This window comes from Plectropomus leopardus, chromosome 11 (genome assembly GCF_026936395.1).
Source record: "Plectropomus leopardus strain MGB_pleo_1.0 chromosome 11, ASM2693639v1, whole genome shotgun sequence".
In the NCBI taxonomy this organism is placed as follows: domain Eukaryota; kingdom Metazoa; phylum Chordata; class Actinopteri; order Perciformes; family Serranidae; genus Plectropomus; species Plectropomus leopardus.
The window spans coordinates 23,040,391-23,068,116 of record NC_142186.1 but is presented as its reverse complement, the minus strand read 5'-3'; the positions used below and the strand labels follow the sequence as shown (position 1 = coordinate 23,068,116).

Below are 27,726 nucleotides of genomic sequence, written 5' to 3'. Positions count from 1 at the left end.
AAATGCCCAACTTTACAGCAGAAATAAACCAATTTGCAGCCTGGAACAAAAAACACTTTTGTTCTCTGTAGCTATTTTTCCCATTCATCACAAATGTACATGGTAAATTTTTATATAATTCACCAGTACACCAAATGTTATTAAGGCTATAAAGTCATGCATAATTAAGAGCAGGGTTGCTTTGAGTGACAAGCTTTCTTCTACAAATCTGATCCAACCCTCTCTCTGTCACAGCACCACCCTCTCGTTCAAATATAAACACTTCTGGCTCAAAAAATCCAAGATGGCAATGGCCACTTTGCCAAAATTGAGGCTTCAACACAGAAGTCCACAAACTAATGGCTGATATCAGGCTAAGTCTATTATTTTAAACATTCAACAGGGTAACCAATAAAGTAAACAGAATAAATAAACCCACTCTGCTCTTTGTAAAACAGCAAAACAACTAAGGAAGTAAATAATTTAGCAAAACATTAATGATTCCGAAAGTTTTAGGAGGTGTTTGGGGTCGAATTGAAAAGAGTCCACTAACTATGTGATCATGTAAATCTTTTCGCAAAAACTGAGCTCATGAAACGATAACAGGCTTTGCAAAGAGCCCTCTTATCAACTGATAACTGATCAACTCACTTTTTAGCGACTAAAACGGAAAAAAGAACACTATTAGCAAATATCTTGGTTTCCCAGAAGCAGAGCTGTGCAAGCCGTGATAATTGAAGACGCCTTAAAAGTTGCATCATGGTGAAATATTAACTTGATAATCAGCAGTGGGCACAATATCGCCACTCTTATTTCCTTTATAATTACTTGTTTTGGTGCTACAAAGCTTTATTCATTTATCTGTGACACAATTATTCATTTTAGAGTGCACTAAGCACAGACTAGCCATAAAAATGGCTTTCATATTTCCCACTAAACCAAATGAATTTGTGCACAGCAGATTCTTGCTGTAAAAAAAAAAAAAGGTATTAACTTCACCAAAAACACAAAAAACTGTAACTCAAATCTATTATATCTGAACAATATCTTGCACAATAAATGAGGGTCTTCCTTGTTTCTGGTAAACAAGGCGTGTTTGTCTAACTGAACATATTGTTAAGTGGAGGTGTGGAAAAATGTATCTGATAATGCTATCATAAAGGCTTGACTGGAAATGATGCTGGATAGTAATAAAGAAGTGTGTTCCTCCCACTGTCCTGGAAAAATCTTGCAGGTATAAATAATCCAGAATAATTGACTACCTCACAATATCAGAACTACAGAAGACTGCGGCAAAAACAACATGAATCTTCTCCTTCTGTTGGTTGCTCTGGGGCTTGCAGGTAGATATTTATCATGGCATGTCTAAAATAAAATGAATTAATATTTGAGTAGCCATTTACTTTCTCTTTGGTCTTGTTTGTGTGTTACAGGAGCTTCTCCTCTAGAGGACCACAAGGTGTGCCAGCCACACTCCAGACCCTGGCAGGTCCATCTGAAAGGTGGAGGAGTGTCCTGCAGTGGAGCGCTCATTAACGAATGGTGGATAGTAACTTCCTTTGACTGTATACCCACGTACGTAAAAATGACCAGCGGGGAAATGTAACTATTCAAACACTGTGCAAATTCGAGGTACTTGTACTTTAGGCAAGACGACCTGGGTTGACACATACATTTTCATGCACGGGGCAGTTTTGAGATCTGGGGATATTTTCCTTCCATAACATGTCTTCTTCCAAACTAGTGGAGAAAAACCATCCAAAATAAAAATGTAGGTGTTTGTTTTAGTTTAGATTTCTGTTCTGAAATGTAAGCAAAAAGCATGCATTATAAATAATGCCTCAGTGGCATATTTAAACATAAAATATCAGAAAACGTGAAAAATTAAAACAGTAACAGTGTCTTTATGAAGTAATCAACTGAGGAAGCTTCATGGTGCTGTCTGTTCATTTAATATTTACCCTAGATTTTTGTTTGCAAATGTTTGTAATTTTACAGTACATATCTTTTAAGGCCATTTGCTCAAAATTATTTTTTTTCTCATAATCTGAGCCAAAAATCTCAACTTCAGTAGCACCTAAATACACCAAACTTTACAGATTTTCTTTATTCTATGTTCTGAAGGTGTTTACTGAGGGGTTTATTCATACTTTATTCATAATCTGATATATGTAAAACTCCTAAAAACATGGAGAAACTATTTTTATGACTGTTGACAGTATCAACTTATGTTTGGAGTGACAAAAGAAAAATGCAAAATTCCCTCTGTGAAATCCTTTGACTGTAATATGGCAACAAAGCAAAAAAAAAAAAATTTTTGAAGCTGACTTTGAACAGTTTTCTATTCTGGAAATGCATGCAAATTGACACCTAATTATTTCAATCAGTCAATCAATCAATCCTTTATTCCAGACTCAGAGTCCATATTAAAAAAAAAAATCACATCCAATAAATAGAGTAAGATCACATCATAAAAATAGTTCAATCAATGTCCAACAAAGAGACAACTATACCAGTGTCTCCACAGCTGGGACTGGAGACGTGTTGTGCTATACCTCATAGAGATAGAGATAGATAGATAGTCAGATAGAGCTGGTATTATCTCATTCTCACAGCCACCAAGTCAGCAGATAAATTTATACATGAGGTTCCTTAAAACGGCTTGGAGGGTATTAACTCCTGCAGACACAAACATTTCACTGGCACTACACCACCTAAATCTCTGGAGTGGAGTAATAATCTCATGGCATTATTATAAACCACCTGCAATCTCTGTAAAGTTGTGTTTTTGTAGTTAGACCACAAGTGGGCAGTATAAAGTGGTGTACAATATACTCTGAACAAAGATACCTTCACTTCATTTGAACAAATACCAAATTTATGTGAGCCTGAGCATACATCATCCAGCGCAGACCATCAATATATACATTAAAAAGAACTGGGGGAGAAAATTCCCCCTTGTCTCACACCATTACCAACACCAAATGGGGATGACATACAGTACAACTGCCCCATTTTACACGCATAGTCGAGTGGGCATACCAGTGCGCCAAAACTCTTACAATATATTTAGGAACCCCTTTTTAATCCAGTTTAAAAGACAACTTTGAATGATTTACATGATCAAAGTCAAAGGCATCAATAAAACACATAATGACTGAATAATTTTGACCCCTATACTTGTTCACAATTTCCTTTATGGCATATCTAAAAAGGTCAGTGCCATGTTTAGCTTTGAAACCAAACTGGTGGTCGGTGGAGTTAATGAACTCATTTAATCTATCTAGAAGAATTCTTTCTAGGGCTTTTGAAAGAACACCAGCTAAAGCAATGGGTCTGTAGTTATCTGAACTACTTCCTTCACCAGCTTTGTCCTTAATGACTGGCTCTAAAAAAACAGACATAACATAACATTTAAATGTCTTATAACTGTCTTACTAAAAGTTATCAACTGAGAAAGTTCTATGGTGACAATGGTGACATCTATTAGTTAAAACATTTATCCTATTCACCTCAGGTGACTTCCCTTTACTTGAGTATTTCTCTGCTTTGCTACTTTGTACTTCACTACATTTGTCTGATTGTTTTAGTTGATTTACAGATTTTCATCCCCTTCCTGTCCAGTGAAAATTTTTCCTTCCAGGTCACAAACTTTCTCATCATACAGCTAAAGAGCACACTTAAATCAGTTTCTAAAAATATATAAAGGCAAGAAATAAGCAAAGCAAAGCAAAGTCAGGCTTTCTTGTGTCTTATTCGTATGCAGTGAGATTTTTTTTATGATTTTCATTCTTCAAAGAGTCAAAACATTCAATTAAAAAAAACTTTGTTTTGGTTAAGCAGCAATCTTAATGTACATCCAATTTCACCAAAATATCAACAGTATAAAATCCCATCTGGGCTTGGTAAAACCCAGCAGAGGTGCTGGATATATTCTGCTTTGTTAGAATTCAAACATGTATTATTAAAATCTAGCATTTTTATTTTCAGATTTAAAAAAAAAAATTTTTTTTACCTGTAATCCAACTACTGCCGCCTTTTCAGCGTGACCTCCAGTCTTCATCCACTCTGACGTCTGGAACAATTTTCCTGAAGCCAAAAAATAAAAAAGTCTTAAAATTTTTGTTTCCCTCACGAGAAGGATTCATGAATAAGTCTGTTTTTTTGTTTTTTTACAATTAAAAAAAAATATGTCTATAGACATACAATCTGCCTTGACAAGTCAATCAGCAATGCATGTTTTGGGTAGTGAGTGCTAGAGAGAGTGGATATTGTTGGTAGAACTACTGCAAATTTCGCTTGTGCCCCTCCTTTATTAAACCACATTCATTAACCTGCTGCTCATGTCTGAAGGCATTGTTTCTCAGTCATGGGCCTGTTTCTGCCCGAGGCCTGAAAAGTCTGCCTCAGTTTAATAATTGAGAGTCTCTTTTCCCTTGTCCATGCAGATCGTACACCACCATTGCATCTCTTGGGGAACATGACGTGACGATGTATGAGGGCACTGAGCAGCACATTTATGTTGCTGATGTAATCCGTCACAGTCCCTACCGCTCACCCCTCCACAGCCTCACGCTGGTCCGTCTGGAGACACCCGCCCGCTTCAACAAGTACGTCCAGCCCATCCCTCTGCCCAGCCGCTGCCCTCAGCCTGGGGAGATTTGCCATGTCAGTGGCTGGGGATCCACCATCCCGAATCAATGTAAGTGGATTTAAAGAAGCTACTGTGGCTTTTACACCTCATTAACTTGTCACCACATTAGAATTTAGTATAATTGAAGCAAAGCCAGTGTTCACTAATCCAGTCTACAAGTATTCCCTGGCCTACAAGCTTTCCTATGAATATTTGATCTAACTTAAGGCCTCCTGTAGAGCTTTTATGGTAATATTTGTTTTACATTTAGCGTTTCTCATCAAAATGCCTTGTGTGTATCTGTAAGGCCTGAAAAAACATGCTGAATGCATTTGTAAAACCTTTTTGGGAATGTTTTGAAACCTGTTTTGAATCTCAGGGATGTCTTCAAATACAGTGGAGATGAAAATTTCAGCAGACCCCGCTGTGGACAGTTTTATACAGCCTGTCTGCAGCGGAAAATAATCCCTTGAAATTTGTAGACAGTTGGTGATGTGGATTATGTATTCAGCTCCAGCTTCTGTATTTGGGCACTGATTCTGAAAAGAAGTGTTGAATTTTACATGTTTTTGTGAATGCTGTGAGCAACAAATAAAATTCAATTAATCTACAATGCCAAAATTGTGAACTAACCCTTTAAATAAGGCCTGGGGGAAAGAGGCCACTGTGTACTTGAGGGGAGAAAAGTTCCCAAAATAATAATACATTAAATGATTAATATACACCACTGTGTCTACATTGTTGACAAAATCTTATGAGCCATGATGGTTTATCTAAATATAGTAACTATGGTGCAATAATTTTTTTATTTTTTTGAAATTCTTTATAAACCCCTTCCCCTTGACTGAAGTACATTAATAAGTAGATGTATACCAGCTGGCTTTGCATGTTGAAATGCTTGCTGTTATTAATGGTCGCAAAAAGCTATTATATAGTGCTCTTTGAAAGCTAATGCACATGTAGTGACTCCAGGGAACAAGAGAAACACTCACTCTAGCAGGAAACATTTATCAGAAATGTATGCTTGATAAAGAGAAAGAAATACAAAATGTACTACTTTTACATTTTCACAGTGACTCAGGGAAATACTGATCAGCAGGTGGTCATGCACTTGCAAAAAAGCTCATCAGTATTCTGGTCATCGCGCCGCTAACAAGGCATGAACATTCTGTTTTAATAACGACTAAAAATGGCTTTCTTTAATCAGAGTGCTTTCTAATTGCCTGTCAAAATGCCCAGTCAGTGATCAGGACTAATTAAAAGAGGTAGACCTTGAAAATAGTATTTACTCAAGGTTTAGACCTTAATGCTCTAGTGCAAGAAGTGGCAATGCATAAAAATAGGAAGTAATCCACAGAGCTGGAGAAGGGAGGGAAGGGAGCTTTTGTTGAAGAATGAGTGACAGATTGATGAGTGATAGCACAAAATAAATCATAATGAATAAACTGATGTTAAAGATTCAGATGGGATACCTATAAGTTTGAGTAATAGCCCACCTTCTTGCTCTTGGAAACAGATGAGCCCTCTCCACGCCTGAGGTGTATAACTGTGCCTGTTGTGGATGACCAGACTTGCATGAACACGTTCCCCGAGTTCCTGTTCTGGAGCCCGGGCATGGTCTGCGCTGGACAAGCAAACACAGATAACTGCATGGTGAGCACGATCACACGTGAATCACGCTGCTGTATTTCTCTGCCTCCCACAGCATTTTCATTTCATTTTAACCATACACAAAAACAACAGAGTCTCATTTTCTCTCCCCTCTCCCTCCAGTATGATAGTGGCAGTGTGATGGTGTGCAAGGGCCAGCTGCAGGGTGTGCGGTGGTTCAGTCACGGCTGCAGGAATCCAGCTGACCCCACCGTCTACACCAAGCTGTGCAAGTACATTAGGTGGATCAACAATGTGATGGACCGCTACGTGCCCACTCTGACAACTGAAACCACTCCAGTGATGATGACATGAGGCAGCAGAGAGACTTTATTCACAGATTTGATGTTAACACTATTATAAACATTGCTCCTCATTGGACTGGGAAGGGTAAGCGTTATGAAAAACATGCTTAAACTGAAAGTTTAGGGTTAATTGTGTTTAATGAAAGTTAATCTGTGGGTAAGATTAACTGACATAAATAACCAAAAGAGATTCTCAACATTCTGCTGCAGCATCAAATGCAAATTCTGCGCTCAGCTACAAAAAAATTAAATTAAATTAAAAAAAATCTGTATGCAAACCCGAAATTGTAGATATAAACAACAACAAAAATAAAATGTCATGTGTCCCGATGCTTAATGTTTTATTCATGAATTTTAGTGCACCCTTTACTCTGTGATTCTTCCTTTTCCTCATCTGCCGCAGCAAAAAAGTTTCCACAGCTGGCTAATGGCTGCTGCAAATTAACTCTGATGTTTTGTTTTTTTCATATCATAATTTCACACATGCTGCTGTATGTGACAGTGACGGTAAATTAGAAAAAGCTGTTTTGTTCCACATGTTGAACACTAAAAACACTACATATTGAGAATGATGGTTCCTCGATTAAATAAGTAGCATTTTTTTTTTTTGTGTGATTTGTGACACAAGTTGAAATTGTTTTGTAAAACAATACATGAGAACAACACCCAAAATGGTACTTAAAGGTGTTCTAGTCTATGTTTTAGATAAACAACAGATCAAATGAGCAGTGGTTCCCTCAAAGGAGGGCCAGGGGGGGCTTAGCTTCACTGATACGATGTATTTTCTGCACTGATATTTAATAAAATAGAATAGAATAGATCTTTATTGTCCACCAGGGTGGAACTTTGTCTTTAGCCCACCAAACACAGATGACAAAAAAGTAAAACGCAAACAAGCAGTTAGTTAAAACAAACATATAGATTAAGTTATTAGAAACGAGAACAAGAACTAAATGTGTTTATGAAACTGTCTGCCTGTGGTTTAAAACTCATTAGTGACTCTGATGAGTTGAAAATATTGATGGTAATTGGGAAGAAAGACTTCTTGAATTCATTGTTGGTTGTCAGAGGAACTCTATAGCACCTCCCCGAGCTCAGGAGCTCAAACTGGCTGAAGAGAAGATGGGAGCTATCTGCTAAGACACATCCTGCTTTTTTCCCCTCATCCCCTCAATAAGGAGCAGGCTCCAGGGCTTTTGTGGCTTGCCAGTGTATTTTACTTGCCATTGACATATTTTTAGAAAGTTTACTCTTACATGTGCAGTTTAAGGGACTGTACCAGGCAGGAAGGAGAAAAACTTTAATCACTCTCAATGCTAGTTCTATGCATTAATTCTAAAATCTGCTGACCAAGGCCTGAGAAGATAGCATCACTGTGAGCATCTCTTGAAAATATACTCTGTATTTCCAGAGAAGCTCTGACTCTGATGTAGGCTACCCCTCAGGTCTATGGAGTTTTAGCATCTTTTAACTCATTGTTTTGATTTTACAGATCACAACTTTGAGTTGTTTTCACCTGCAGCAGCAAGCAGCTGTTTTCAGCAAAAGCTCTGTTGTAAACGAACTGCCCAGCGCCAAACTGTAGACAGACAAGGTTACTGAGTAGCTGGTGAACATAGTGGTGCATTAAACAGCTAGAGCTAGATATTTCCTTCAGAGCGAAAAGGAGACTGAATATCACAACATTAATGAAGTGAAACATGAAATGAATTGGAAATTGTTTTACAGTCTCTGATTACAGGTTGTTCTGCTGCCCTAAAGCGCCTAAACATATGAAATAATTGAAGTTTAATACTTTGAAACTACTTTTTAATTACTTAGTCCTATTGGATAATAATTTTAGTATCAGCTAACTGACCTTTAAGTTTTGAAATTGTGTAATTATTTTTTTCCCAAACAGAAACGTCATTTTGAAATTTAACTTGTGATTTAGGTTTTAATATAGTTTGCTAATGTATTTTTAATGGAAAAATCAAATCAAGTCAAATAAAAATAATTAAAATAATGACAGTAATAGTGTACCTGGGTATTTTGCATCGGTGAAAATGCTCCCACATGACAAAGGCTTAGCAGCTGAAGCAGCAATAATGTGAAGCACCACTAGATGGGGGTAAAGCCCAAAGAAACAGAAACACATTGTGCCAAAGTGTCACAGAGACGAGAGAGGGAGAGGGAGGGAAAGAATTTGCTCCTGACATTGTGGACAGGTGACATAAATCTCACATTCTTTGCAAGGTTTTGTGTGAACTCTGATCTCAGATCTGAGCTCTGCCATGACACCAATACGCTCACAAAAATATGCCACAGCAATAAACACAAGGATCTAATGCAACTTTACTGAGACACACTGAGTACAAAGGAACTGGAGAACACATGGGGGAGTTAGAGGCACAGACACTGCATACATACACAAAAGCAAATATACACATGTGTGCGCTCACACTTACATACAAAGTGACTGACAGCTGTGTCCATAATCACCCAGGCAGCTGAACATAGGGGCCACTCCGCCATCTGTTCCCAGCATTTCTCTCCAGATCCTCTGAGTCCTCACCCCCTTTCCCCCTTCTCTCCACCTCTGCGGGAGACAGAGGGCACACAGAGGGGTTGACTTTGGTAACTGGGATGCCACTTTAAAGAACAGTGTGATATTAATTTGTGTGAGCTTAAAGAGCTGCTATTTATTTTTTCTTTCAATTTGAATATCCTTTGTTTATTATTCTGAGGGATTTGACTGAAATCAGATTAATGTAATAGCTACTGTGTGAGTAATTTCTATCTTTTGTAACAGATATAATAGATACTTTACTCTTTCCCTCAGGCAGGATACCCAAGACAACAACAATGAAATCCTGTGGGATTTCCCCCAAATACCTCCTTGGTCTCTTTGTGTACTGATTTGTTATGGCTTGTAGTATGTGGTCTACTTCCCTCCAAAGAGGGCGTAGTTCCTGATTTACCAGACTACATCTCCATAATAATTTCCACCTGAACTCTCTGGTAATTGAAATGGGTTATCTTCTATGCTTCTGCAAACACCACAGCCCATTTCCTTTTCTGTAATTTCTAGCTGGAATTCAACCTTTCATTTACTCTGCAAATAAAGTGAGTCAAAGCCATTCAACAACGTTAAACTGCGCTATACAGTAGAGTAGAGGGGACATGCCTGAGATATAACAGATAAGAGTCTACAGCCATGCCAGCGGCTCTGCGAGGCTGTACTTATACACTATGTGCTGAATGCAAATGTCACCAAGCACACAGTGACGAAGCTAACATGCTGAAGTTTCGCAGGTATAGTAGCAACCATACTCACCATCTTAGTTTAGTGTGCGAGTATGCTAATGTGCTACTTTGCTCAAAATACAGCTCAGGCTAATGGGAATATCATAAGTTCGGCAGGTATTTTGTCATAAAGAAAAGTGTAAGACCAATTGAAATTTTAACCAGATGATGGCACTAGAAGAAGAAGAGCAGTGTGTAGAATTTAGTGGCATCTAGCAGTGAAGATTGCAGTAGCAACCAGCTGAACCTCCTCTGGTGTGCCAAGCCTGAACTCCCGGTTAGGATTCCTTCAATGTTCATTGTTGAGGAGGTTTTTACCGGGAGCTGAATTATCTGCAGAAGTATGCTGCTCTCCAAAACAAACATTAAAACCAGTAAAACACAGAATAAAGCAGTTTCAAGTTAAATTTCAGATTTGCTCAAAAGCTGTTTGGCTTTTTGAAGATGGGCCACCAGCCTGGCACCTGCTAATGTGTGCTCACCTTTTTTCTCTGATAACTTAAGATCCAGATGTTCAGGAGGTTTTTACTTGGAGCTGAACTTTTCACAGAGACCTCCTCCTCTCCAAAACAAATGGACCATGTGATTTAAATTGATAAAAAACAAACACTGCATGTTGAAATAAGAGTTTTTCTGACACTGTTTGGCTTATCGCTGAGGAGCTGCAAACTACAGGGGCAAACATGACAACGTGCATGGCCGTATCTAGAGCCAGAGTTTGGTTTGTCCATCCTAGGCAACTATAAAAATGTGGTGTGGCAACATGACCGACTCCATGGACCTTTAACCCTTTGAAACCTGGATTGACATCATGTTTAATGTGTTGCATTTGGACACGGTTAACATTTATTTTATACTTTGAACCCTAAGCAAATTGGTTTGATTTGTTTAAAAAAAACATGGGAGAAAGAAAAAGAGCAACTTGGCAAGAAATATCGCACAAATTGCAAAAAATGTGTACATTTGGAAAATCCTTTTTAAAAAAGCTAGGAAAAGAGAGACCTGTCCAGAGACATATTATTATTATTATTATTATTATTATTATTATTATTATTATTATTATTATTATTATTATTATTATTATTATTATTATATTTATAATAATATAATCATTTATTTAAAATATATTTCAAATTTATTATAATTTTAAGCAGTTTTTAGGTAATTTCCTTCTTTGCTTGTTTTTGTTTTCATTTGTTATTTCATTTTTTTATGCATTTTCAGGTAATCTACTTCTAGATAATTTTTTGGGTTATTTCCTCAAGAAATCAAGCTAATTTGCCCAGGTTTACAAGGGTTAAGCAATCACCAAAGTATTACAATTCACTCCACCAGGAACATGACTGTTTGCCCCATATTTGGCAGCAAATCAATTCAATAGTTGTTTCAGTGTTGTTCAGTGACGTTTGAGTCTGGACCAAATCAACCGACTGACTGACGGACAGAGTGATAATGCCATCTCTAGAGCCACACTCCTATCATGACTAAACAACAAGTTATATAAGTGCTTATAAACGTTAGACTCAGTTCCAAAAATGTCTAAGGTTAGATTAACTAACTTTGGTAGGAATTGCCATGAACTACGTCCTTGCTAGCTCAACATTTCTCTGTTTAATGGTCCAAAAGCAAGTTTAAATCTCCTTGGGGATTGTGAAAAAAAGCAAGAAAATCTTACTTTATAACAATAACTGTCGAAGGAAGAGCATAGCTGTGTATTTTCTCTAGAAAAAGGACGCATTCAAAATTGCACATTGTTTCTTGGCCTATGGAGGTCAGATGTATCTTTCTAAGCTCCCACTCAGAATTTAATGGACGAACATAATCAGAAGTTGTAAAGACAGCATGACCTTTGTGTGGTCAGAGGGATTTTTATGCCCTGGAATAAATTCTAGACACAAGTTTGACTCCCACTGAGCTTCTCTTCTTGTCTGCATTTCTGTTTCCACCCTGCAGACAAACATGCACACATAAAAATTGTGGATAGACTGTGAAAGCCTCTCTCTCAGCCCACTTAGCCATAATATGCTTACATTTATTAATGGTTAACCATTGTTTCTTTCTTTCCTTCCAACCCCACTCCCTCCAACTTTCTGTAAATTATTTCCCAATTTCTAAATGTCCTCCCTTCAACCTTCTCTCTCTACTGGCTTTCATAACTCAGGCACGCTTGCACGGCCCACACTGAAAACAAATATCATCTTCAATTGCCCAAACACCGTGGCACAAACTGATTAATGAGGGAATTTAAATGAACGATGATCCATAGGGGGGAATCTTTTTCCTAGGCTGTGACAGTGCTTATCAGTGGATGGTACAATATCTGTTGAGTAAACGCTGAGGCATCTCCCTCACTTCTTCCATCTCCCTCCATCGTTCTGTTTCTCTGGCAAACAGTTGCCATCACTCATCCCTGGCTTACATTCCCAGCATTCCCCTGTGGCACCTGGCTCATGAGAGAGGTAAAGTGACGAATTCAAAAGCACCTTCACAAACAGAAAGAGAGTGCACACCGCATGCACACTCATCCCTCCATCAGACTTTTTCTTCCAAACAACTGACAGGTCTTTTCACAAAGATGTAAATGAATACGGTGGGCTGACTTACATTAGCTCAGGTGTGTGCATGTGTGTGTGAGTGTGTGTGTGTGTGTGTGATTATATACAGTATGTGTTTCTGCTCACTAGGCTAATGGCTCATTGAGAAGAGCACAGGCCAAGTCAATCATGCCAGATCTCTCCCCGTCGTCCCATTGAGACCTGTGTCTCATCAGGGGAGATAATTAGACTGAAGAGCTTTAATGATACTAGCCTAATAGCTACAAGAGCACACTGTGAGGCAGAACTGTGTACATGTGCATGTATTTGTAGGATGTGGTGTGTGTAAAGGTGTGGAATGTGTCTCTGAGAGGCAATGAGTGAGTGAATAAGTGATTAAAATGATGTTTTGTTAATAGGTGTGTTTAGGTGTGTGTGTATGTGTGTGGATGGTGATAATATGGAGGCTGATGGATTAATGAATATTGTGGCTCCATCCCCTCCTCTGCTTTTCTCTTACTCTCTCCATCATAGTTAGCACTACAGTGGAGGAGGTTGTCAACCCAGACACACACACACACAACCTTTAAGACTGTGTGTGTGTGTGCGTGTGTGTGTGTGTGTGAGAGAGAGAGAGAGAGAGAGAGAGAGACAGAGAAATAGAGGTGGGGGAAGCATTATGCATTCATATTGGAAATTGCAGTGAATTTAAATGAGCATGTGCACTTCAGTGGACCCAAGCTGTTTAGTAAATGCTGTTACAAAGTGCATTGCAGTGCCATGAGTGCTTACATATAGTGGGGTGGGGGGTGGACACAATAATGGGAACATTTTATGCTACACGCTAGCTTCACGATTAATATATAAATGCAATCCATAGCTGCAAAAATTACCATACAGCTACAAGGACACTTCTTTGATACAGTCTGAACACTGAGAATAATTTAGTGTATTTGGGCATAGTATATAAGAGTTATTTTCATACATATATATTAGATTTTTCATAAAAACCATGAATACAAAATAATAAACTCTGTAAAGGTTAAGTGTTTTAGGGGGATTTAGGGGATATATTGGCAAAGAAGGAATAGATAAAACAAGTATCTTGTCTTTAATGTTTAATCACCTGAAAATAAGAACTGTTGTGTTTTTGTGACCTTAGAATAAGCCATTTGTACCTACACAGGTCCTCATCCACAGACTCCGCAATGTTACGCTGCCCTGAGTGGACAAACCAAACACTGGCTCTATATGGCTCATGTTGATGACTGTAGTTGTAGTCTCTTAACAATGAGCAGCGCAGAAAAAAAACAGTTTTTTTTTAACATGACAAAACTGCTTTATTCAGTGTCTTTACCAGTTTAAATTACCTGGTCCATTTGCTTTGGAGAGGAACAGACATCTGCAATTAGTTTATCTTCCTGTAGAAACCTCCAAAATGTCTGGATTATCAGAGAAAAAAAGGTGAGCGCACATTCACAGGTACTGGGTTAGCGGCCTGTCTGCTATGAGCCAAACAGTGTGGGAGAAAAAGATTTTTAATGTGAAACTGCTTTATTCAGTGTTATTACTGGTTTTAATCACCTGGTCTGTTTGTTTTGAAGAGGAAGAGACCTCTGATGACTATCTGGCTCCCAGAAAAAAACTCCTGAACAATGAAAACTGAAGGGGTCCGAACCAGGAGAAGCGTCAGCTGTTTGCAATCTGCAATCCTAACAGCTAGATGCCACTATGTCTCCCTAAAATTTACATGCTACTCATTTAAAAGGCCAAACCAAAATGTTCTCAGTGTCCTCAACATGCCGACATGAGATCAGGTTGCACTATTGTACCACCACTAAGGAAAACAATTCAAAAAACAAAAAAAATCGTTACATACCTTTAAGATTACTCCTTCAATCCAGATCAGGATTTTTGCGATCCAAACGGGAATCAAGCCATGGAAGTGAAGGGTGCTTTCGTCCCACACAACTCCTGCACAGAGAGGGGAGAAAAAAAAAAACACACACACACACACACACACACACCCACACACACACACACACACACACACACACACACACACACACACACACACACACACACACACACACACACACACACACAGGTGCATTTTCAGTAATGGTTTTCTCAAAAAGGGGCCACAGCTACAAAGAATTAAACCCCACAGGGAATCCATTTGCCTTCCCTTGCAATCATCATACACTTCTCTAAAAACACCATGGACCGGCGCGTTGCCATGGATACACACCGCTTCATCTCTCCCTCTTACTCTGTCATTTTCCATTGTATCTTTCTCACTCTGGAAGGCCTGCAATCTCTACGGGTTGGTTAACACTCCTGCTACATACCAGAACATGTTGTTTCCTGCATGTCTTGAAGTGTTTGTGTGTGAGGAATGCGGTAAGAAAGCATCACCTGAGGGCACTCTTTACTTCAGGGAGACAGAAAAATAACACCGGATGATCCTACACAAATAGATACACAGTGTGTAATCCTGGTAACAGCTGCTCACTGCAGTGAACAGGCGATATGGAATGTATATTGTATGTTTTCTCCTGTACGCACACAAACACAACCGCACGCAAAGAGAGATGTCCCATCGCTAACACCAGGTAAGCCTGACAAACTCCCCTGAGCTGAGCCGGGACTCATTGATAGGTCTGTCACACAGGGGAGAGAAGTCAACTCATATATCACTGCAGACCTGGAAACTCCCCGCCTGCAGAAAATGTCATCCACAGAATACTGAAAATGCCACAGACAGTGTTACTTTTCTGAGAGTTAACAAAAGGGATGTTGGGTGAATGGCTGGCTGATCATAGTTTAATTCATCTCAGGGGTCCTGTTGTAGAAGAGTTTTCCTGCTTCACGCCTAGAAACATAAATAATAAATAATTAGATTCTCTCCGTACACTGAGCAATTCATTTCTGCCAAAACAATGACATATCATCCTTTAAAAGAATTGAGAGATTGCTTTGCTTTTAATGTCAAAATTGAGTTTTCCTAAACTCATAATTAAATGTGAGGAAAAGACAACTTGTCTAAGTAATAGGGAGGGAAGTGTGTGGGTTTGGGGAGTAAATAATTTACAATAGCTTACAATTATAGCAGTTGAGCAGCAGTAGTCAACTAGAGCAGGTTTCACATAATAAAACTGGAAAAGAATTTGATTTTGGATTGAGATTTTTAGTTTTGTTAAACATATTTCCTCTTAAAATACACCCAATCCACATTGATGGATTATTGAACAGGCCTACCAAGGCACAGGTCCACAGGCCCTAAGTGTAACCCTCTAGAATGACATATAACATACGCATCACCAACATTTTCTAAACAATAACAATGGCACAACATCACAATAATAATTTTCTGTCATTTACTGTCCCTGTTATATGGAGGCTGATTTAGTCCTCTGCTCAGAGGGAAGGAGCTCCTGAATCTTATTGTTTTCTCATTTTGCAGACATTTTTGGTTGCTGTTCATCTTCAGTCAGTAAACCTGTAACTGCTACTAGCTGCTATTCAAATCTCCTGCAATGGGTCACACCCATATCACGTTGTCAAAACGTCACACCCGTCCTGCCCATGATTCTGTCCTTCCACTTGTCCCTTTTACACAGAAGGGGCTTGCTCCTATGTGAAAGAGGTGGTGGGGCCATTTGCATATCAAAGCCAAGGGGCCAATTTTCTCATAATCTGCCCATGTCAGTACTGCTCTTTATTGTAATGGTGCAGGAAACACAAATGTGACAGATACATCATTAACATGAACTTGATGCCTGATTATTTGAGTCCTATACAAAATCAAAAGCACATTTACACCGTGTAAGATACCAGCAGCCAACTTCTTCTTGTCTTACTGTACAGATTTTAAACAAACTGCTGCTGCTGCCACATGGATTAATGCATCATTTCCTGTGCAGCAAAGGATTTCTACTTGAAAAGAGACATTCTCCTGGGGACTATAACAGGCAAATGCAAATTCTTTCATGAGCTGGGCATAGATTGAATCAATGTTGCGCTACATCTTATGCCAATAGAGCAAATCTAGCAGAACTAGCACTGATTTATATGAGCTTTGTCACAGATTATTATTTTGAAATATATTTTTCTACATGTCAAGACACAGAAAGCATGTGTAAGTAGAATTAGAGTTGGAAAAAAATGCCCCATGATATGACCACCAACCTCGTACTTACTGTAGCGTAACAGCAAACCTTTGAAACATAAAACCTGACCCTGACCCTGACCCTGCAGGGCAAAGGTCAACTTCACAAACGCATGTCTTGGCGGCAATTTCCCAAACTATTCTGCACTACGAAGCACAAACACAGACATAACATACACACACATACTAAGGGAAGGGAGGGATGGGGAGCACATACAATTAGTAAGGAATGTTAGCCCCTCTTGCCCCACCCGTGCTGCCCCTTACCCTGCAGCATGTGGCTCAGAGAAGAAGCAAGCCTCCAGAAAGCTTTTCATACAGTACAGGTCATGACCAGAAATCTTTTGTGAAATTCTTTGAAAGCATTAAACTTCAGGAAGCTTCATGCAGTTTTACGAAGGTCAAAGTTGTGGAGAACGAGTACGGGAAGGAAAGACATATAGTTTGTGTATGAACATGCAAAAATGGTAAGAGACAGGCACAGCCAGGCAGTGCAAGGTAGAGGGAGGAGAGTCTGGCAGTTCTGGAAGTAAATAATTTACACTAACACTAACACACACTCACACACACACACAGACACACACATATACATTGGTTGAGCATCTGCAAAACAGCTCCCACAAAATCACTTACTCTCACTCACTCTTACACATGCATACCTATTTTTCCCTTGTGTGTGTGAGGTTATGCAGAGCTATGTCCTCTGATCCAGCATCAAATAAAGTGGACAGGCCTGATAAAAATGATAAGGATGCAGCTGAGAGAAATACCAGGGCTTCTCACTCACACTCACACACACACACACACACACACACACACAAAGAGGAAATGCAGGAGAAGGAAAACCTTGACACTAAACACACAAACTGTCGCACAGCAGCTGTCAGCGACTAAACACTGTGTAGTGTTTTCTATTACGACACAGAGCAGCTTGATAAGCCCCCTCTGGCTCTGTAATAAGCAGTCTCTCTCATCATGAGCTAGCTGGCAGTTTTTTTTACTTCCATTAAGGTAAAGGAAGTGGGGAAGGTCAAAAGTGCGAATGAGTGCTTCTCAACATTGCTGTCACTTTAGAGATGCTGGTGGGCACATAGTTAATGTTTGCAGTGGTGTAATGTAATGAGGTAATATTAATACCTCTTCACAGTATTTGAGTATTTCTGTCAACTTTTACATTTACTCCACTTCATTCCAAACACACATTTTAGTTACTACAAAATAAAGTGTCCCAGAGATGATGTTTTTCTGTAGGCCAACCTGAAAGCTAACGCCTCCCTGGTTCCCTTTTCAAAAAGCCAATGGGATTTTTCTACTGGATTTTGGATCATAGCCGAAAACAAGCTCTGTATTGAAATTTTTTTAATTTTACTTACAAGCTTTGTTCGACAAAATAATCTTCACAAATGAACACCACTTTCAGGATTGTTAAAGCCTAAATACAGTCACCAGAACCAGAAAGCTACTGCTAGGCTAAAACGAACTACACTATAATCATATTGACACTGCTACAAGCCGTGTTTGCCACAGTTCACTATGACTTCAATACAAAAAAGCTTTATTGGCATGATGTTCAAGTTACATTATTGCCAAAGCGAAATGACATATTCAAGCAATATCACAAGCCATGTTGTACTGTATATCATCACGGCTGTGATTCAGTCTTTTATTAGTTAACAGTAATAAGTGAAACCAGATTATGATTTGTTTAATTAATGATTTTTTTGGCTCCACTGACACAAATAGTTCCGCAACCACTGGAAGTGACAGTTGTTGCCTAGCAACGGATAAACATTTTCCTGCATGCTGCTTGCTAATCTGTTGAAGCTGGGTCCTCATGTTATGCACAGACCAGCTGCATAGTATCATGAACATTTATCTCTGTGTTTTCAGTGAAATCAGAGTCTGCTAACAGACATTTTGGTGGCCTGTGTGATTCAGATGAGTTAGTTTGATCAGACAGTTGGTCGCTCCAGTGAGTGTTTACTCATTGCTGTGATCTCCATCAACTCGAGTCCAGTCTCAGACTGTTTGTGTGTGTCAGTGTCTCTCAGGCTTCGGTTAGTGTCAGACAAGTGTGTCCTTGCCTCACTGCACATCCTTTTAACATCTCTGACATCTGGTTTACTCCCAGTAAATGGCGGTTTACCAAAAATCGTCTGTCACAGCTGCCCAACACCTGGGCTGCAGGTAGAGGGCTTTTGCATCAGGCAGGATTTTGCTCAGGTATTTTTTGAGCTATGATGCTGGTCAGATGGGATTTCCTCGCTCTTCAAACAAAGATACAATCTACGATAACGTTAGATAACTACCAACCGTTGATGTGAGATGAATTAACAGATTTTTGACAGCTGCGAAGTGGACTAATACATGCAGAGTTAAAAGTCAGCAGTCCCAGTGATGTTGTTCTGTAGCCTATATCATCACTCATGGAATACCTTATGACCAGTCAAATTGCTTGGTCGGCACTAACTGTTGTAATATTGAATAATTATGTTTTACACAACAAAATAAATAATCACAAAATAAATACACACATACACACTCTTTCACACACATTCAGCATATTTTGCAGCTAATGTTGCACACTGACTTTTCATCCCCACATAAATAGAGCCGTGTCTCAGGATCGGGGAGACGGATAAACTCATTATGGTGAGGTTTAAAATATTGTAAAAATTCATCAGTACTTCCACCCTAAGCTGTCTTGCTATACATATCTACTGACTACACATGACTGTGACTGATACAGCAGAGATTATAATACATCAATGACGCCAAATGTCCTCAGGGGATCATAAACTTGTATTTATTTCAATGAATGTACTCAACTAATCTTATCTTTTAAGCTCATATAGAGTGAGAAATACATGCTATTTTGACACTAAAACAGTTGCTGATATAGTTTTAAATCATTTTTTTATTTGATGATTATTAGTCCTCTGTTACATATTTGGTGGTAATTTTTTTCCCGCTTTTATCTTTCTCTGAGTACTGTAAACAAAGTCATGATTCTGACTCTAAGCTGCTCTCCATTGGTGATTCTTTGCCCCCACTTTGTGCTTATTCTTTAATCATTTTGCTTGCGGTTTGGTTTAAATATATAACTGAAAAAGTACTTTGTAATGTGGGTTTTGAAAAGTTTTACTTACTGCTTATAGAGACTGAGTTCAAAAGGGGAGATTGAAAATGGAAGCGAGGGTGTAAATAAGAGGAGAAAAAGAAGACCTGTTCCAAACACTCTGGCTCTTGTTTAACAAAACAAGTGATACACACACGATATCCTATTTTTTTCAGACAGTAGCAGAGACAAGGTTGAATATGTGAGCGAAAGGGATAAAAGGGGCAGAGTGCGATATAATAGCAAACCTCCATTAGTAAGTCAGTGGAGCATATGATAGTAATTATCAGGTGTACTCTTGGGATGCCTTAAGTTGCTCTCATTGTCACTGCTATTACTGTTACAACACACGAGGGAGACAAACTTTCCAGTGTGTGTGTGTGTGTGTGTGTGTGTGTGTGTGTGCAGATGTATGTGTGATGGAAACCAAAACAAAGAGACAGACCAGTGTGAAGGAGCGATGTAAGATGGCTGCATGATGTAAATGCAACCATTGTTTTTCTTGGCTCTGTGTGTGTTTGGCCGCAGGCAGGTGTGTGCATGTGTGTGTGTTTTAAGGTGTATTGAGAGTTTGACAACAAGGTCAAGTGCAAAGAATGCGCTTCTCTTTCAATACTCTACGCAACTCAACATCCTTCTAGGTATGCATGCCATTTCAGGAGTTAACCACACACACAAGTACACATTCAAGATAGGAGTTATGTGTGTGCGTAACTTTGGTTTGTGAGTGTGTCGATATGGGGATGCCGCATTTCTGAGGGTGAATCATTGACACGTGTGTAGATGTGTGTGTGTGTTTTATTCTCCAGGCAGCTGCTGTGCTGTAATGTTAGCCAATGGGAGGAGCCTGTAGCATGTACAGAAGTTCTCTAAGGAGCAGCATGCAACAGCTGCTCTTCAGCTCCTCCGAGCCCTTCTCCCTCTTTCCTCTTCTTTTAACACTGACTTTCCTCTCTGATCTTCTCCCTCTCTCTCTCTCAGAGCCTCAGGGGATTTTTCTGCCTTTAAAACCAGCACTCCATGGTGTGTGACTGCGTGCAAACACAAATGCATCTACCACATCATACATAATCCAATACATCAATAGACACAACCCAAACATGAGAAAAAATGTTGGCATTGTATGTGTCTGCAAACCACATTGTTGGATATGTTAAACTTTATATTTCAAAGTTGCTGTGGTTAACGTGTGGTTAGGTTTAGGCACCAAAACCACTCGGTCATGATAAGGAAAAAATATTTTGGCTTAAAGTACCCGGTTTTGGTGGCACAACCCTTGCTAGTAAAGTAGCTATGTTTCAGTAATAAAACAATTGATTTTTGAGGTACTATCCTCTGTGAAAAATCAACACGTTGCTAAAATAAACCCACATTTGGTGCAAAAAAAACTGCTGGAGAAACAGCTACTAAAAATACGACCAATTTTGTTGTTTAAAAAAATAGGAAGTACGGCACTGTAATTACAGTTGTTTGTTTTACAGTTGCAGTTTCTTTGTTCTTGCATGGATAAACCAACATGTTTCGACTTTTAATAGTCTTCACCAGGGTGTGATGGCTTTGTTGGTCATAAACAATGATTTGACAGGCGTCTTGCCAAGGTGACACAGCACCCACCATGCCCTCCATCTCATGATGAAAAAGTCAGCTCATGTACTACATCATTTTAGAAACAGGGCTGTATGCATGAAACTTGCAAATGTAAAATATCTGCGGCTTGCAGAAACATGTGATGGCAAAGAAATTTGTTCTGGTGACTGAGCTGCTGAACAAGTCCTTGCTGCAATTTATCAGAATATTTCACAGTGAAGTTAATCTAATTGGTGATCTTCTTGTAATAATGTCATGATGTGCAAGTGAATTTTCAATTTGTGCAAAAGAACAAACAAAAAAACCTCAGTATCTCAACAAAGATTTTACACTTGGGTGCATTGGAAAAGTTATTGTATTGATAACTGTTAATGTAAGTGCTTGCAATGACGACAAATTCAGCAAATAAATGATGATATAACATTAACGTCATTGCTTAGGCCACTGCCACCTCTCTAAGTCATCTTTTAACACAGTTCACACCCTGTTATTATACGTCCACTGTTCCCCCTTTGTTTGAGCTTGACTGGCACTCTTTTAAGTACATCATCTAATTATACCTTCCTATTCTGCTATGGCCTTTAACTGTGATATTAGCGCCACCCAAATTAACCAACTGCCAACATTCGCATTATAGTAGAAAAGGACATACATTTGCATTTTCTTGCCAGATAAGATTTGCACCTTAAAAGTCTTTAACTTTTGAGGACTAACTACACTTTGGGGGCACGTTTACCTAAATTAACATAAATTGCTTTTAAAATGTCATTTCTTTTGTTATTCATTAATGACATTTTGAAATGTCCAAATAATGACATAAAGCCACAACAGAAAAGGACATCGCTGGACAGCACTTTTGGGCTGTCTTGGATTGAGTGTTTGAAGGGTTCTGGTTAAAAATAGTCCTGACCTTTGTGTTTTAATACTTTAACTGAATCTTGGAATTGACCTCAGCCTGTCATGGAAACTTTAAGCGACCTCTGACCCTTGCGAAATGACTCACAAACCACATCATGCCATTAACTTACATTATCTCAGAGGGAGTGAAGCACAGCTCTAAATCTCCCATCACATTCTTGCTTCTTCTCATCAATGCTACGTATTTATAGTTGTTTTTATGCTCTTTAGCTCATAAAACCTGTTGGAAATTCCATCCCCCTCTGCTGTATTTGCCTCTCATTCCCTCAGACACAACAAAATGCAGCCGAACCAATTAAAACAAAAGTACGCCCAGCTGTGCCTTAATAACCAAACATCCCATAGGTGGCCTGGCACTCCTGAGTGACACACGCTTACACACACGCTGAAGCTGAGGCGGCGGGGGATCGGCCGCCACTCGGTTTAATAGCGCACTCGCAGATATAATCAATGAAACAAATCTTCCGTGCTGAGAGATAGATATCAGGAATACAACGAATAAATGCAGGCTCACACAGGCAGGTGTAAGACACACACACACATTTGCTGAGTACACAGGTAGCGTCTCTCCGTTCTGTCTCTCATAATGGCACCCAAACAGTAAACACATTCAAACCACACAGGATATTAAACCTTAGGACTGAGGGAGATAAACACATTTATCACACAAGCGCTCTTTCAGTCTTTATCTCAGTCCACCTCTCTGCTGTACACCTTGACTCTTTACCTCCCTTCCTCTTCTTCCTCCCTCTTGCTTTATTTCTTCAGAGCCCATATTTGTTTAAAGCCCAATGCAGATTTACAACCTCTTAACAAGGCTCTTTTGTTTCGTCCTTCATCACCAATTACTACTTTCACTCCAATCCATCCTGACAGTAACTCCTCCTACACTACACAATCTCCTCCTTCACTTTCCTCCCCTCCCCATCCCTCCTTTAAATCCTTTTTCACTCCATCTAGATTATTCCCTTTTTTCTTTTCTGGCTTTTTCAAGTCTCACCATCAATTATGTTCTTCCCTTCCTTCCTTGACACAGTCAGTGCTGAACTTCACCTCGCCTCATTGCTCCTGGTGTTGTGTGTGTGCAAACTACATGTGTGTGCTGATTATGTAGGATGATGAAGCGCATATTGTCAGCAAGGCTGCCTCCCGAGCCTTGCTCAACCTGGATCCATCTCAGCACAGAGGACTGTGTCTATTTTTGTGTCCTCTGGGCTGAATCTGAGCCAAGTCGTACTGAGTGGCCATCAGATCCAGGTCGAGCAGGCTGAGGGGACAGACAGTGGTTGTCATCCCTCAATAGGCTGACACTAAATGGCTAAATCAGTTTAAAGCTACTGTAACTAAACCCAGCAGGAAAACTCACAGTGGGTGGAGGGAGGAGGGAGGAGGAAGGAAGGGAAGGACATGGGAAGGAGTGACAGTAATCCGCCTCATTGTTAGCAAAACTGAAAAGCACTGATCCTCTCAAGATCACTTACTCACAGCAAAATTACTGAAATAAACACTGTTTTAACATTCTCTCGATTCACATCACAAACTTATCCCTTTAAAACCTGTGCTTTCTTGTGCTGCATTCAGACGCCTTTCAAAGGCATTTAAGCCTTTGAGATGTGAGCAAATTGGTTCGATTTCTTCCCGAAAACATGGGGAAAAAGGCTATCAGCAACGAAGCCTAAAATGTCCCAAACACTGCAAAAACTAAATTAGTAAAAGGTTAAAATTATTTGAAAATTAGCTTTAATAAAAAGGTGAGAGAGAATCATTAGAATATTCATAAATAACTGTGGTAAAAATTCAAAAAAATTGTCAGTATAATAACTATAATTATATACTTAAAAATAGGTTACAGAAAAAATATTACTATTTATAATTCTTTTCAGTATTTTATTTAATTTTTTTTTTCCTCTTGTTTTGCTTATTTTGGGGTACGTTTTGCTGTTGCTGTTGTAATTTGCTCAGGGTTCAAAGGGTTAAACTCATTACTATAACCAAAATAACACCGTATAGTTTTAAGAGAGGAAATAACACAATATTTACACAATAGTTGAATTAATGTGCAATTTAAGACAATCTTTGTCAGTTCTGTACACTCTGACTCAGCTGTATACTTGACGTGGTAGCTCAACTTTATATAGGTGTATAAATAACATTACTGCATCCCTGGGTGCCACCAGGTTTTTTGGGCCCCATTTAAAGATATCACATTGGGCCCCACCACTGCACAAATCCTGCACAAATATTGTAAGCACACCTCCAGAACCCAACTGACCCATTCATAGCTTTAAATAACTCTTCCTTTGTAATATCGTTCTTTTCACTCCACTACATTTATCTGAAACTTACACTTGTTATTTTAACACACACACACAAACACAAACACACACACACACACACACACACACACACACACACACACACACGTGTCCAGGGGTGTAATGTTTCTGTACTTAATGTGAGTTTTTATATTTCTGTCAAATTTCACTTATACGCCATTGCATTTCCTAAAAAGAAAAGTATACTTTTACTCCACTATTTCCCTTGTGCATCTTAGTCACTTACCACAAAATAGAAAAGGAAGCGAGGAAAGGAGGAGGGGATAGACAGACAAATGAAGAAGTAAGAGAGAGAAAAAAAAACTGTTTTTTGTTCTTTAAATACTTTTAGTTGTAAAAAAAAAAACCAACTTGATTTTCTTTAAGAGCAATGTATGCTCCATTTTTACTCCAAAATCCTCACAATTCTGTCTACTGGAATTTTTATCAACAGCAAGTACTTGTACTTTTACTTTCAATTCTTAAGTACATGCAATATCCTAAAATTACATTTGATACTTAAGATCAGTAAATATTTGATAATTTTAGACTTCTACTCAAGTAATACTATAATAAGAGACTTAAACTTCTACAAAACACATATTCTGGTAGGAAATATGTATGGCTTTCAGGTACTTCCACCATCACTGTGTGTGTGTTGTTTTGTGTGCTCTGCTTATATGATATGATGCAGTATTATACCACTCATCCCAGTAATTGTATCTATAACTGGCTCCACAAACACTGAACTATTCTTACTTGCAAACAGACTCATACAATATTCTATCATAATGTAAGGGGCTCATGTTACATACACAGAAATAAAATTTGTGTGGTTATAACATTTTAGGAGCTATTTTGTATAATGACTTACAAGTGCATTTTTTAGATTGTGGTATTTCTATTTTTGCTTAAATTCTAAAAAGACAAATAAACAAAAATAAACACAAAAAACTTTTTCCACCACTGGAAATAATACAATAACAGCAATTTCAGTTACCACATACTAACAGGTCATTTGACCAGCAGCTGCTCACCTTCTTCAGCTGAGTAGAGCTGGCTCATTGGTCGGGGTGTTGGGGACACTGCTGACGATGAAGCTGCATACTTCAGTCTGGGACCAGGGACAGGGACAGGGACAGGGAAACTGATTTAGTATGAATATCTTGCCGAAAGTTTGGCTATTTATTGAACGACAACTAAAAGAGGAGCGAAAGGTAAACATGGAATTTCCTGTGAAGATATTAGCTAATGTTTGGGGAGCAAACGTAGTTTGTTTTACTACATGGACAAAACAGGTTAACTTCCACCACTCAGGTGACCTACCTTTCTTTGTGAAGAATTTTGTGACACATTGACACTCTTTCTTTTCGTTTTTAGTAGCCAAACTTTTCTTGTGGGAAGCTGACGCTTTGGGTAAAGCGCCATCGACACGCTTCCGCACTGTGCTAATTACTACTGTTTGCGCCAGGTGTTGGGGAAGGACTGAACCATTTGATAAAAAAATAGAGGGGGCGAGGAGGCAATACAGAGGCTCTTTGGACGTTTACTTTGGTGCCAAAACACGAAAACAAAAATATATCGTTATCATTAGTAAGCACATTCTAAATATAATTTGATGCTAACAATGATAGGTCAATAATTGTCCATTGGAAAAATTGTATTAATGTTCTAATATTTTTTAGGACCCCTGTCAGTCACAGGCCATTAGAATAGTCCTGACATACTTATAGGACTATTTTACAAACAAAATGATCATTTGTTTATCAATTAGTCATGCCTTATAACTTTGAATTGTTAAGTAAACTATTTTCCTTCATGCCTCCATTAAAAATAGCGAACATAATAATTTACTGATTGATTTGGGACTACTGTATAACAACAGTGAAATTACTTTAAAACGTACGTCGACAAATTCACACAATATTACACGATACACAACAGATAATATATTTATACATATCTTTACTCATGTATTTTGTGTGTGATTGTGTATTTATTCATTGGTATGTACTTCTTTTTGTGTATTTTGACACATTGTACACGTGATTGATCACATGACTGTTCAAAACCTATTTAAGATCACATTGTCAGTGTAGTCTGATGAAGAGCTGTGTTGTTCAAAACATCACTTTGGTACATTAAATAACAATTACTGGAGCCCCTGAACTGCGCAAGCCTATTCTTTTTGCTATTTACTCACCTTTGGTTCAGCAGCTGATCCAAGTTTGTATTGAATGTGCGTGCATACTTCTGCTTCTGCAGACTCTCACACAACTCATACAGCGTAATTCAAGTCTCAATTATCCAGCTGTATGCTGAGTGCTTCCCAAACACATGCATTTTTGCAAAAAACTTCTATTTTAAACAGAGGTGAAATTTATCTGTGCTTTCTTCAAAACCAAACTGGATTAATGAGACTTGGATTTTACCGCACCGTGTCAGAAATGTGAACACACGTTTTGATATAGTTTTAGTGTTGTTAAACATAGTCCCAAATCAACCACTAAATCAATATGTTTTCCATTTTCCATGGAGGCATGCAAAGAAACCCCCAAAGTTTTCTTCAAATTTAATGGTAATGTAACAGGGATGAAGATATTTTGTAATGAGATCCAGCATTTTTTTATATCTCTGTCAATATTTTGTGTTTCATGCTTGAGACATTATACAGTCTTTATATAAGAATTGAATGTATGTAGAATATTGCTTCCTTTGTGGAAAATCATTTAAAACAGCATTTTTTTTGCACATTTGAGTGCAGGTTTTAAACCCCTGAAGATGCTGATATGTATCCTCAAGAGCATTGTATCAGCAGGGGATGACACTGACAGTTATTTACAATTTCCATAAATTTCCTTGATCCGCCAATTCACTCGTACAGCTTGCTTCCGTCTTTGCTGCCTTGTATTCGAAGCACAGATCGATTTCTGCGGGTCACATTGATGGGAGATTTTTAATTTCCTAATGGAAGAGCCAGCAGAGCAGGGGGTGTGTGACAGGGCAGCAGCGCTGATAGGTTCGTAACCAGAGAGCCTGTTCATGTGCAAAACTGTCACAAAGTGGTACAAGGTTAGAGCACACTGTTATGTAAGCTGACTATAGAGGAAGGGGAGAATTTTTTTAAAAATATAGTGAATAAAACAGCCTAATTTAGATTTGTATAGGAATTCTTCCATCCTGTCTCTTGATTAACATTTGTTTTTCATGAATACATTTTCAATTATGATT

The 27,726-nt window shown here is 38.7% G+C and overlaps 2 protein-coding genes and 1 long non-coding RNA gene across 3 annotated transcripts; 1 reads left to right on the top strand and 2 right to left on the bottom strand.

Annotated features, from left to right (window-relative positions):
• The first annotated feature begins 1,184 nt into the window (after nucleotides 1-1,184).
• On the top strand, nucleotides 1,185-6,898 carry LOC121945192 (trypsinogen-like protein 3). The gene is made up of 5 exons (XM_042489244.2): nucleotides 1,185-1,322; nucleotides 1,413-1,554; nucleotides 4,428-4,681; nucleotides 6,129-6,265; nucleotides 6,386-6,898. The coding sequence occupies exons 1-5, from the start codon at nucleotides 1,283-1,285 to the stop codon at nucleotides 6,575-6,577; spliced, it is 765 nt and encodes a 254-aa protein (XP_042345178.2). The 5' UTR covers nucleotides 1,185-1,282; the 3' UTR covers nucleotides 6,578-6,898.
• On the bottom strand, nucleotides 2,450-6,238 carry LOC148188263 (uncharacterized). The gene is made up of 3 exons (XR_015777921.1): nucleotides 6,109-6,238; nucleotides 3,995-4,068; nucleotides 2,450-3,367 (listed from the first exon to the last, which is right to left on the bottom strand). It is a non-coding gene; the product is annotated as an uncharacterized LOC148188263 (long non-coding RNA).
• A 2,037-nt stretch (nucleotides 6,899-8,935) lies between the features above and the next one.
• On the bottom strand, nucleotides 8,936-25,934 carry LOC148188262 (uncharacterized). The gene is made up of 4 exons (XM_088083960.1): nucleotides 25,822-25,934; nucleotides 25,533-25,609; nucleotides 14,266-14,360; nucleotides 8,936-9,145 (listed from the first exon to the last, which is right to left on the bottom strand). Exons 1-4 carry the CDS (start codon nucleotides 25,848-25,850, stop codon nucleotides 9,011-9,013), a joined length of 336 nt encoding a protein of 111 aa, XP_087940086.1. The 5' UTR covers nucleotides 25,851-25,934; the 3' UTR covers nucleotides 8,936-9,010.
• Nucleotides 25,935-27,726: the final 1,792 nt, after the last annotated feature.